Source organism: Lolium perenne, chromosome 2, assembly GCF_019359855.2.
Source record: "Lolium perenne isolate Kyuss_39 chromosome 2, Kyuss_2.0, whole genome shotgun sequence".
In the NCBI taxonomy this organism is placed as follows: domain Eukaryota; kingdom Viridiplantae; phylum Streptophyta; class Magnoliopsida; order Poales; family Poaceae; genus Lolium; species Lolium perenne.
Genome location: NC_067245.2, coordinates 313,002,883 through 313,015,674, shown reverse-complemented (window position 1 = coordinate 313,015,674; position 12,792 = coordinate 313,002,883). Strand labels below are relative to the sequence as shown.

Genomic DNA, 12,792 nt, shown 5'->3' with positions numbered 1-12,792 from the left:
AGAAATAATATTATCTTTGATAATGGTCAAGCATATGTGGATAACTCGATAAGTTTCTAGCAAAACTATCTTAATGTTGTACAAGGTTTAACTTCAGGTACAATACTGTCAATCGGAAGGGAAAAGCTCCGGTACAACAGGGAAAATGGTGGGCATGTAGCTATTAATAATTCTATCCCAGATTTGGTTATAGACAGTGATTGCATGGGTGTCATTGAGGCCTTCAAGGAAGGCAACATAGACATATCAGAAATTATAACACGGTTGCTCATGATTTGTGTCAGTTTAGTCGGAGAGAGTTGGGTAGTAGTGTGTTGCTAAGTGCGGTCCCGACCCGCGCGTCGAGATCGGCTCGAAAAGACTGTAACCAAAACATTATTTCTTGATTAATATACAACCACTTCAAGGAAAAAGAAAGCTAGGCTCATTGAGTCTTATGTTTAAGAAAAAAACAAAAAATAGAAGCTGAGGTGTCTCTTATGTACTACACGTCCTTTGTATTCTGGAAGGAGCAGCATTCAAAACAAAGACTAGGAAATTAAGTACTAGCAGAAGCTGAAATGGAAGAAAAGCTGCAATTCGTATTCGTAGGCCGACGCGCACCCAATTGTTTTGTTTAGGCCCGGTCCAGTCCACGGACACGCCGCGCCTCTCCTCTCCTCCGTCTCCTTCTTCCTCCTCCTCCTCCTCCTCCTCGCCTGGCTGCCGTACGCGCAGCTCCCCACGCGGCCTCTCTTCCTCCTCACGTCTCTCCCCGTCGCCCCACCGGGAAAAGCCAAAACTCGCTTCCTCCTCCGCCGCCGGCACCAAACCCTACCCCTCCCGCCGGCCTCCTCCATGCGCCGCCGCCTCGCCGCCGACCATGGCCGCCTCTAGGGTTTCACGGCCCTCGCCATGGTGATCGCCCCCGCGCCCTCGAACCACCCCACCGCGTCGGTAAGCGTCTTACCTGCCCCCCACCCTTGTATCCGCAGCCGCGATTCGATCTCCCCGGCTCGCTCCGCAACCGCCCGCGCCGAATCCTAATTCCCAATGCGTGTCTGTCCTGCCACCAGCTTCGCCTGATTCGCCGGAGCAGGGATCCCGCCGCCGCCGAGGCGCCCTGGGCAGGAGATCTCCGTGATGTCGAGGTCAGCTCCCGTGCCCGCATAATCTCCTAGTATTTTTTGTTGCCATCCTGTGCTTTATTAGCCTGTAAATTTGGTGCAATTCGCCCAATGCTGAAGCTGCAAACCGATTTGCTCCTGCTCCCAGGTTTATGCTCTTAGGGAAGAGCAGCAGCAGGAAGCTCGCTCATGCTATATTGGCCAACTCCAAGCCCACCAGCTCCAACATCGGACCGAGCTTCGCGTCCGGTTTGGCCTATAAAACCAGGGCGTATCTGCACAATGGCCCGAGCACCCCGTTCATGCTCGGGCGGGCAAAGGAGGGCTTGCACTGGAGCCCTGGTGCCAGGAACTTCTCGGTTCTCTCGGCCTGTAGCCGCAACGCGTTCCACAGCCAACTGGCTTGGAAGCAACTCATGGCGCGTGTACCAAAAGCACCTCCGGCTCTAAGAAAGGCTGCCTGTGCCGTCACCTTGGCTGCCAGTAGGTCCAAGTTGGTTCCGTACCTCGCCGCTCTCGTGGCTGGGGAGTTGATGCTAGCTCAGAAGAGTAGCGCGGATGGCGAGTACCTCCAGATACGCGAGAATATCTACAACCGGGCTCAGGACAGCCGCATCTATGTGTCCTCGGTGATATTTTCGGCGGTGGAGATGGTTATCATAATCCTCAGATCGATATACCTGGCGTTCTTGTTCACTCCCAGCATAATGATGGCGCCGTTTGCGGATAATCTTGGCAGTAAGTACAGGAAAACATGGCTCCGCCTTGTGCACCGTACTTTGGAGATGGCAGGCCCTGCGTTTATCAAATGGGGCCAGTGGGCTGCGACACGTCCTGATCTGTTTGCCAATGACCTGTGTACCGAACTGTCGAAGCTACACACTAAAGCGCCTGCTCACAGCTATGCATATACCAAGAAGACTGTCGAGAAGGCGTTTGGTCGGAAGATATCTGACATTTTTGTCGAGTTTGAAGAAGAGCCTGTGGCGTCTGGAAGTGTTGCTCAAGTGCACCGAGCTCGCTTGAACTTCAAGCATCCTGGCCAGAAGACAAAGGTTATAACAGTGGCGGTGAAAGTAAGACATCCGGGTGTAGGAGACTCGATACGGAGAGATTTCAGTATCATTAATGCAGTGGCTAAAACATCAAGATACATTCCAGCGTTAAATTGGTTGCGGCTAGATGAGAGCGTGCAACAGTTTGCAGTCTTCATGATGTCTCAGGTTGACCTTGCAAGGGAAGCTGCTCATTTGAGCCGGTTTATCTACAATTTCCGCATGTGGAAAGATGTGTCATTTCCCAAACCTCTTTATCCACTTGTTCATCCTGCTGTCTTGGTCGAGACTTATGAGCATGGGGAGAGTGTCTCACACTACGTGGATGATCAAGATGGACATGAACGTATTAAAAGTGCTCTTGCACATATTGGCACCCACGCACTCTTAAAAATGTTACTGGTAACACATTCTTAGTCTTCTTTATTTTATTTCAGTTTTTCCTTTGAAGTTGAGAGTAGATACTTTTGTATGGAACGGCAGAATGTTAGAGATTCCCCTTGAAATAATTCATATAAATTATGATTTTCTTCAGAGGTATATTGGATCCTGAATGGTTTAGGAATTTGTGTGTCAACCAAAGATACAAAAATCATATTACCCCGGTTATTGTGTTACTATACTCTTGAATGGGGTGAAATGATTGGCATTGGAAATATCTAATGAGAAGGATATACAAACGAAAAAACAGTGCACATTATCTCAATATAGTAGAATATCAAAATTAAAAGCTAGATGACATGTGTCTAAGAGGGAGTATTGGCTATGTTGTAAGTTCAAGTTGAGTGTGATTGCATGTATTCTTAGTTAGGAAAATCAATTTCTAATGTTGATACTTATTTACAAACATAACCAGGACATATCGATATGGATTTAAAATTTATTAGAGGATAACAGTATTAGTTGACAGAATTATCTCTGAGCAGAGAATTAGTTCAGAATGTATGCTTACTGAACTCGAACAATTGAATGAGTTGATGAAACACGAAATCCGAAATAGATACTCTCTAGAAAATCAAACAGGCTTCTATATTATTTTATTCATCAGAGTGGCACCCATGCTCCTTAGTTCTGGAAAAACTTCTGCATGCAGGTCACAGTAAATAAATCATTAGTATTTTGGTCAGATTTCTTCTGTATGTGTCTGTCCTTATTTACCACATTTTTGTAGTGTTGTGTATATACCCATTGGCACTTAGCATTTTGGAACTTGTATTTACGGTTTCACATCCTTCATTGCTTTGTCATCTCATTAACATCCACCTTTTCCAGGTTGATAATTTCGTCCATGCCGATATGCATCCTGGAAATATTCTAGTCCGTGTTGTACGGCCAAAAAATACAAATAACACCCTTCGGAAGTCAAGGCCACACGTGGTATTCCTTGATGTAGGAATGACTGCTGAACTTTCAAGTAATGACCGTGTGAATTTGCTGGAGTTTTTCAAGGCTGTTGCACGTCGAGATGGCCGTACAGCAGCAGAGAGTACGCTTAAGTTGTCAAAACAGCAGAATTGCCCAAATCCAAAAGTTTTTATCGAGGTAATTATTCTCTTTTTTTATTGCCAATAGTCTCTTTGGGTTACAAACTCGTTTTTTTCATTTTGAATTTCTCATTTTCATTGATAAACTAGGTTGCTGTAGTGAACTAGTGGCTGCACTACCATAATAAGAAAAGCAGCCTAGTGCCTAGCCTGCTTAGGTGCAGCTTAAGCGTGCCTAGGCAGCTGTCTAGAAAAGCAGCAGTAAGATGCACCGGGCTGAAGATGTGAAAATGTGAAATAATAGGAAGGAAAAAAGAAGAATAGGCTAGCATGGGCTAACCTGGCCCACTAAAGCACAATGACATGGTCGTGTATGCCTCTTATTGAAGGGACAAATAGGGAGAGGTTGATTCTGCACATGAGATGATTGATTCGTTATTTGAGATGGTTGATTCCTCTGCATTCTATAAAGATATGGCATGTATTTGGCGTGCGCTCTCGAAAAAAGAGATGGTTGGTTTCTTGCTGGGAGGGCCAGTTACTTGCCGGATGGCATTGCTCGCCGCCTACACCTCTGCCAGGCACCTATAGACCCTAGAACCTCACTTATGAGTTAGTATGACTTAGTACTAGGTTTTTGGCCATTGAACCATGATAAGTGGTCTGTGGTATTTATATCTTGATGTTGGCCAAAATTTATATTTGTACTATACCTTGTTACTGGACACAGGAGTATTCTTTTTCTTTCACAATTTGCTAGGTGATCTTTTGGCATTTAGTTCGTTAAAGAGTGTGCAATTCTCGTTACTGGACACAGGAGTATTCACAGTTTTGTAGTATATTGAATCTCTGATGTGTAATAGAAGTATAAAACCTGGCATTCTAGAAAGAAGGAAAAGTTGGATGCGGTCTCCTAGGATCTGTTGATATCTGGTGTTGCGTTTGCATGGTCATGAGCCAATACTGTTTGCTAGTATAGTTAGTGGTGGACTGGTGGTCAACTAGGCTAGTAGTGACATGACACTTGCCATAAGCTTGCCACTAAATGGATGCCATCGTGGCAGCAAATATTGCATATAGATCCAACATTATGATAGTAAATATTCCATATAGATCCATGCGTTGGATTGTCCAAGCTGCTTGATGAATGGGAATATTTGTTGGAATGGAATATTTAGATTAATTTAACTAAATTTTTGATGTCACATTTTGTTTTGATCCATTAGCTGAAAGTCCATGAGAAATCATATTCTGATGCTAAGACTTCATGGTTGCAATTATTGAGAAATCTTGCCTTTATTTTTTGCCAACAGGAAGTTGAACGAGCATTTTCCTTCTGGGGTACCCCTGAAGGTGATATTATCCACCCTGCTGATTGTATGCATCAGTTGCTTGAGCAAGTCCGACGTCATAAAGTAAACGTTGATGGGAACGTTTGCACTGTCATGGTGACTACATTAGTTCTTGAGGTAAATTTATGCCTTTTTTGTTACAGAATTTTGTTCTTAATTTTTTGTTTGTTTATGCTACCAAATCTTCCCAAAGCTCAGTAGTTGTCCTGTAGAGCATCATGACCTGAGCCTCAAGGCTACTTAGGATTGCACGTGATTATAGTGTCTGCAGAAATTGTGTCACATGAGAAAAGTATTCACTGAGTTTTAATAGGTTACAGGTAAAAGGGTTTTTGTTGGTTACCTTAAATGATATGTCTAGTTTTCCTGTAATTTAAGATCTTAGACAAATGCAGGGCCTCTTTGTTTGGGTTGGCTGTGCTGTCAAAGCAGCTGTGGGCTGGCTGTGCTGTCAAAACTGCTGTTCTGAGAAAGCTGTTGCTGAGTTTTGCTCTTGGCAACCTGGCTGGCAGTATGGCTGTAACACAATTCTTTTATAATCTTTAAAACTACCGACGAATAGGCCTAGAGCACACACACACACACAATTCATTAAAATCCATGCATCTCTTGTACTCCCTCTGTCCCGAAAAGGGTGTCGCAGATTTGTGTAAATTCAAATGTATGTAGACACTCTTCAGTATTTAGATACATCCAAATTTAGACAAATCCGTGACATCCTTTTCGGGGCGGAGGGAGTATATAACATCATGACTACTACCTCCGATCTAAAATCAGTGTCGCAATTTTATCTAGATACGAAGACATTTTAGTTATAGACGTATCTAGCATGATGGTATCTAGATAAAGTTGTGACACTTATTTTAGAACGGATGGAGTAACTACTAGTGCAACAAGGCAAAGTAATAATCAGACACTGTTCCTGAACCTAATAATATACTGTATTAATTATAGTAGGCCCTGGCTGGAACATATGAACTGAAAAGAAGATACAGAAGTACTCCCTCCGGTCGGATTAAGTCGACGCGGATGAGAGCCTAGCGTATCCCGTGTGTAAACCCGCGTCAATTAAAGAGGATCAGAGGTAGTAAATATCAACTGGCTATATTCAGTTCACCAGTTCTGTTATTTTTGTCATCAGCTGACAAACACAAATGTACAGAAGCTTGGTACGGGTGTGGTCTAGGTGGCGCCTGTTGATTGATAGATTGTTTTTTATTGACTTGGCACGTGTAGTTCGAGGACTGGCTTTGGAAAAGCTTACCACGAAGCTAAACCCTTTGTTTCGTTTGCATGGCTTATCTCAGTTCAAAGCCAATAAAAGCTGAAACAAAGAGGCCCATAAACTTGTAGCCGTCATTTCTGCTTTCTTTAAAAAAAAGAGGCTTTGGAACGGGGATTTTAGACCCCATGTCTGCCACTGTGGATGGTGGCATGGCAGAAGTGTTGACGCAACATTTTATTAGAAGCAAATATGCATTTTGGCCCACGGTGCGTTTCTGTCATTTTTTTGCTTCTTTGTTGAGTTTCTTCTGTTGATAAAATTGATGTATAAATGTGCAATAAAACAACTGATTTGCCTGAATTTGTTTATCCCTTTACAGGGCTGGCAGCGGAAGTTGGATCCAGATTACAATGTGATGAAAACATTACAAACCTTACTATTTAAAGAAGACTGGGCCAAGTCCCTTCAGTATACAATCGAAGGGCTTATGGCACCTTAGGTGTTCACTTGTATCTGCCCAATTTTGCTGATCTGGTTTACGTGCGGTCGACAGATGTTTTTTCTTGTCCTGTTTTACTTAGTTTTTAGACTTACAGTTTTGTGCCTACAGTTTTGTACTCATCTTGGCCTGTGCTGCCAAAACGGCCACGCTAAAGTAATAATTGCAGCATTCTTTCGAGCAACTGGAGTACCAGCCCCTGGGATATGCTTGTCGGTCAGGCCAAAGGACGGGTCCTTTTGAGTGCCTCCCAGTTTTTTCTTCTTGATAGATACTAAGATGTAGCGAAGGCCCCTTATCCTGATGCTCTTGTTTGTAACAGGAGAGATTGTATCAGTGAATGAGAAATTTATCTTTACATGTATACAGAAAGATACAGTTCATTGTTTCAAAGAAAAGCACGTTCTGTCTGACAAAATTTTCTGAATGGATATGTTTGAAAAGCAGAGCGAGTGATGATCTGCAGGCCCAGACTTGCTCCTGTAGATATGCAAGTGCTTTACTCCTGCTCATCCAGCGTTATTCTCGTCTTTTTTACTTTCTGATGACTTTGTTTGCTTTACTCAGTGGTGTATCCGCTTTGCTTTGTTGCTTCATAGCTGTGGCAATGATTGTCCGTTCGTAGATGCTCAATGTCGATCTGGTTATTATCCTTGGCCAGGAGCTCTGCTGCTTTTTTCATGTTGTCTTTTGAAGTTGTCAGAGTGCTTTTTTCATGTTGTCTTTTGAAGTTGTCAGAGGTTTGTGGCGAGCTGCCCTGTCAAAGTTGATTTGCCGGGGCGGATAGCTTCTTTTCGCATCTGCTTTGCTTCCTCGTGATTTTTTTTGACCGTTTTCTTCCACTCCTCTGCAAGCTCTTTGGCCTTCACATATTCTTCCTCTGCCAAGCGCCCGTTTTCTACAGCCTGCTCGTAAAGTCCGTCGATTTCCAGCTTGTCCTCTAGGACTGATGTTGTAATCTTTACTATGTTTTCAGATTCCGCTAGGAGTTGTTTACGCTTAGCTTCAAGAGCTTCCACATCCGCAGTCACCTCTGGGGTGATTGGGGTCGTCAGAATCTCTTTTTGCTGAATGTGTTCTCCGCGTCGACCTCCTATTTGCACGAGCATGTCGGATGCCATCCCTTCATAGAACTTCAGGCTCTGGCTCTGCGATGGCTCCAGCGTCTGACGGGTATAAACCCGCGGTGGTGCCTCCGGCTGGGCTGGAGCCGGGATTTTAGCGCCAGACGGAGCCTTCTCTGGGTCATCATCCTCGTCGTCATCAATGCCAGCCAAAGTCGCAAAGACCTGCTTTGGCGGAGATGATTCGCCATCCTCTTTCTCTGCGTCCTCTAGCTCCTTGTAGTACCTCTCGTATTCCTCCGAAGCCATGGGAGAAACGTCATCTAAGAACTGGCTGAGGCTATCGAGAATCGAGTCATCATTATCTCCGGCACCTTCTTGGCGCTCGGATTTGTTGTTGTCTCCGGCATCCTCTGTCTGCATGGGTCCAGCACCTTCCTGTGGAGGGGTGAATCCCGGTGTACGCGCGAGGAAGTGCACGAAGTGGCACCTCTGCATCTCTAACACTTGGGAAACCCATGCGGATCTGCGTTGGTCTTCCACCGCTAACTCCTGCTCAGGGGCAGATTGGGTGGGTGTTGAAAATTCCAGATCTAAGGCGGAATCTTTCGAAGGAAGTTCCTGCGTCTCAGATCGGATCTTTGTAGCCGCGTCCTGCTCAACGGCGGTCGTAGCTACAGTACTTACCAGTGTGTTTCCATCGGAATCGACGGTGTAACCCGCCGATCGGGATGATGGAGAGCTTGACGGGGTCTGTCCTAGCCGGAATTCAGCACTCATCCGGAGGGACGATCGGAAAGTTGCCAGCATACAAGACGCGCCCCACGGCGATGGTGTCGCCGATGCCTCCGAAGGTAGAACCCTCTCGATTCCGGCCTCCAGACTCCGCTGGCCCCACGGTGGGCCCCGACTATCGTTGCTTAATTGAAGGTACCCGGAGGAGGGATCCTCACCAAGGGGGGAAGAAGTAGGGGCTATAGGGCGGAGAGCCATTGGGATGGTGGTACACGGTTTACCTAGCTTCGGAACATGCTGCTCGGAGACAGGGCCTACTGCTGTTTGTCTGGAATTATCTGGGTGCTTTCACGTCGTTACAATGACTTATGGTTGTGCCTCTAGGGCTCCCGGGATCCGGCTTATAAAGCGCCATGATCTATGGTTTCTACGGAGAGTCCTAGCCGGAATACAAGATGCCTAACTACAGAATATACATTACCGTCCACCTCAATGATCCATCTATATCTAGCTTGTCGTCATGGATCCGAACACTTCATGGCCCTTTGCGGATCCTACTCCTGGCATAGGTCGGTTAGGATCCGGCTCCTGTTCCTGAGATGGACTTCCTTCATCTTCTATCAACAACAACTGGGCCGTCCGATGGGCCTTAAGCCACCACCACCATCTGTGGGCCACCCGGGCTTGCCGGATCTACACCACGTCGTTTGCATACCCATGATGTATACCCACAACATGGGTAATATCCTATTCCACCCTTCCCAAAGTAGGATACCTATAGTTTTTAGTCAAAGTAAAAAACTTATAAAGTTTGAGCAACTATATACAAAAAATATCAATATCTACAATTTTAAATGCACATAAGGTTCTAAAATATTAATTTAAAATTATGAATATTGACATTTTTTTCCTATATAGATGGTTAAATTTTGAGAAATTTAACTTTATCCAAATATTATAGGCATACTATTTTAAAATAGAGGAAGTATGGAGATTTTAAATACATTTTAAAAATGTTGAAAAGTTCGGACATAACATTTAATAGGTACATCTCGAAGTTCTACACGTTTACGGAAAACTGACATTTTTACTGCCGCGTGTAAAAAAGACAAATTTTGGTGCAAAAAATGGCAGTGTAAGTGAGTTTTTTTTTGCATTTTTCACACAAGTCATCAGAAGTGTTAGTTTTTTTTGCAAAACTTGATGTACGTAGAATGTCGAAGCGCGGAAATTTTGTTCAAATTTTTTTGACATTTCAAAATGCTTTTCTGGAGGCAGGAGCATATGCTTCCATGTGTCGAATTGAATTTCTGAAGTACGAAGGAAAAATTAGTTAGATTTCTGCCTCGTAGGATTGTGCTCATTGATGTAAATGTTGCATGCACCTATAGAGGAAGAGAGACCACATGTAACACATTTAATTAACCCGCAACACAAGAGTATTTTTACATAATTAATCGAGCTATTTATTAGCTGTACGTCTTTGTTTTCTTGGTAGTCTCTCCCTTACAGTTTAACAGACGCACATGAGTTTAAAATAAATTATAACCATTAATCTGGTCAAACAACAAAAGCTATACTGTTAGATTTATATTTCATAAATATTTTGCAATAATATATTTTGTGTAACATATGATTCATATTTACGGAATAAAATAATGGTACGTCAATACCAGGCCATTTTATTTGGATTGTGCCGCATGATACTACGCTGGCTCCAGAGCAGCAACGTGTGCATCCCTGTCCGTCGCATGGAGCGTATATATACATAGTACAAGAAATGTTGAAGGAGCAGAGAGCGATACGTTCGTGACCCCCCTCCTGCCCTACTGACCCAGCAATGACGATAGATTGATCGACCGGCGGTCGCTTGCCTTGCCGCCTCTCTTCTTCAGCCGTCACTCACTGGCCCCTCGTTATCTGCCCCGGCCGCCCGCCCATCCCGTCGGCAGGTCGCGCTCGCCGCGGATGACCCACCAAGTGCGGCGTCGCCACGACCGTACGTACCACAGTCCCCACCGCCCGGCGGCCCGGGCCCGGTGCGCCACATCCATTCCGGCGCCGGACGAGAACCCTTCCTTGCTTGCTTGAACGAGAAATTAACGAATCGTCAAGAGGCTTCGATGATTCGGTCCATCACTGGTACGTACGAGTACGATCGACGTCACCACCGAGAACCCGCTGGTAACACGGTCGACGGCCGTCCAGTACGTCGCTAGCTTCCGGTACGTCTCAACCACAGTATAGACATAGCCAGCAAGGAGGATGGTGCATGTGCACCCCTCTAGATCGATCGCTCGATTGTACATGGATCCATGTCGGATTCCCGTCCAATCGATCACCTATCTGCGTCTGCATACTGCTCGGTCGATCGACGGCCTATCCGGCCGCCCGGCAGTTCGACCCCATATATACGACGTTCTTCCTTGCCCTCGGTGACCGAGAAACGTTGAGAAGATCGTGTTAGAGCATCTCCACCGGCAGCCCCCAAATAGGCGGCAGGGCCGCCGATAGTGTTTGGGGACATCGGCACCGAATCCTTTATTTGGGGGAGCTGTTTCCACACCGGCGGCCCCAAACAGGCAGCTCCGATAGAAGTTTTTTTACACAAACTTATATTATGCTTAGACTTTCATTTTAATGTTATTTAGGATCGAGGAATGAATAATATTTTCGGACAAATCAGAGTAAAATATTATTCACTCCTCGACCCCGGATGACATTTGAAACTTGCTTATCTCTAGCCTACTACCCACCGGGCTCTGTGGAGGTGGACGATTGACCAGAGCTCTCTCCCATGCTCTCTACCCTGCTCCTCCATCGTTGATCCCACTCTGCTCTCTCCGCCACGAACGTCAAGTAGGCGGCTCTATCCGTGGCCACCGCCTCCTGATGCAGCTGCTGCTCCAGGTCCTCCCGACGCCGACGGTGATCCAACTCCTGCCTCTGTAGCCGGAGCTGCATCTCCACCAAACGACGCGCCTCGTAGACTTCATCCTGACGATGCGTCTCCTCCCGCTGCAACCGCCGCAACGCAAGCTCCTCCCACCCCTTCTGTCGTCGCGCCTCCCACCGGCGCTGGCTCAGCGCCTCCCGCCACCGCCGCGCCTCTTGGAACTCCAGCCGCTCCGCCTCCTCGAGCGCCGCACTTGAGCTACTGGCTCGTCCGCCAACCAGAAAGCTCCCCCCTTCCAGGGCCGCCGCCCCGGCGTCCCAACTCTGCCCGCTGCAGCACCGAGGGAAACAAGAACCACCACCGCGAGGGTCGACATACAAACCCCAGAGAAGGCCAGAGAGCCAACCGCCGGCCACCATGGCTGCCGGGTACCAGATCTGGGGATGAAGTGGGCCTGGCAGGGCCCCCTGCCCCAACCCGCACGCAAGGCGGCCAGGGAGGCCACCCAGCCCACGCAGCGCCCTCCTTCCCTACAGGTCTCGCCACCGCCGGTCCGCCCGGCCGTGGCCGCCGATACTTGCGCCGCCGTGCTCGTCGCCCTTAGCCTCCCGCCGACCGAGTTCGCGCCGCCCAGCACTGCAAACGCCTCCTCGGGAGCCAGCGTCGCGCCCCTTCGTGACGAGACCGCCCGCGCCGGCGACACCGCGAGGAGTGGAGAGGTGCCCCGCCGGTGCCGGCGCCGGCGACCCCGAGTTTCGCCCGGCGGCGCCCCTTGGCGGCGGCGAAGTGGGGGAGGGGGAGGGGAACTCTGGCGGCGGCGGCGATTGGGTTTCGCCCTGGGACTCGCGGGAGCCCAGGGACAAAACGTTTTTTTTCCTTTCCCCTCTCCCTGTTTATTGTTGCGAGATCCCCCTAACACGAATCGTGAACTGGTCCGCCATCCACGGCTGAAATTTTGAAAGCATGCGTCACTAGGTTCTCAAAATCCGCTCAAATTCACACCTAGCTAAACACAAACATATGTTGGATACTTGGATTTCTTGTTATTTTGGAAATGGGTAAATGTTACTTTCCCGTGGCAAACCGGAGGAGTTCACGTTCATATTTTTTTAAACTAAAACTACTGCAAGAATTATCAAACGGAGGAAGAGTAATAATTATATAAAATCTTCTACATCTTTTTTTTTTTTGAAAATCAAATCTTCTACATCTTAATCTCGGCAAATTTCCAACTTTGTAACTTTTTTGTGATTATTGCCCACCGTGGTGGCGAAATCAGTAGCGTGGAGGAAACCCGAGAATGAGGCAAAAGTGAGGTCTAACGTTCATCAAGCCATACTAAGGTCAGGAACTTAGAATATAATGATGGAGGTGGT

At 46.8% G+C, this 12,792-nt stretch overlaps 1 protein-coding gene across 1 annotated transcript; it reads left to right on the top strand.

Moving 5' to 3' along the window:
* Positions 1 to 621: 621 nt before the first annotated feature.
* Positions 622 to 7,139, top strand: LOC127336806 (uncharacterized). Its single transcript, XM_051363663.2, has 6 exons — positions 622 to 936; positions 1,056 to 1,130; positions 1,255 to 2,563; positions 3,434 to 3,703; positions 4,959 to 5,114; positions 6,602 to 7,139. Exons 2-6 carry the CDS (start codon positions 1,123 to 1,125, stop codon positions 6,719 to 6,721), a joined length of 1,863 nt encoding a protein of 620 aa, XP_051219623.1. The 5' UTR covers positions 622 to 936; positions 1,056 to 1,122; the 3' UTR covers positions 6,722 to 7,139.
* Positions 7,140 to 12,792: the final 5,653 nt, after the last annotated feature.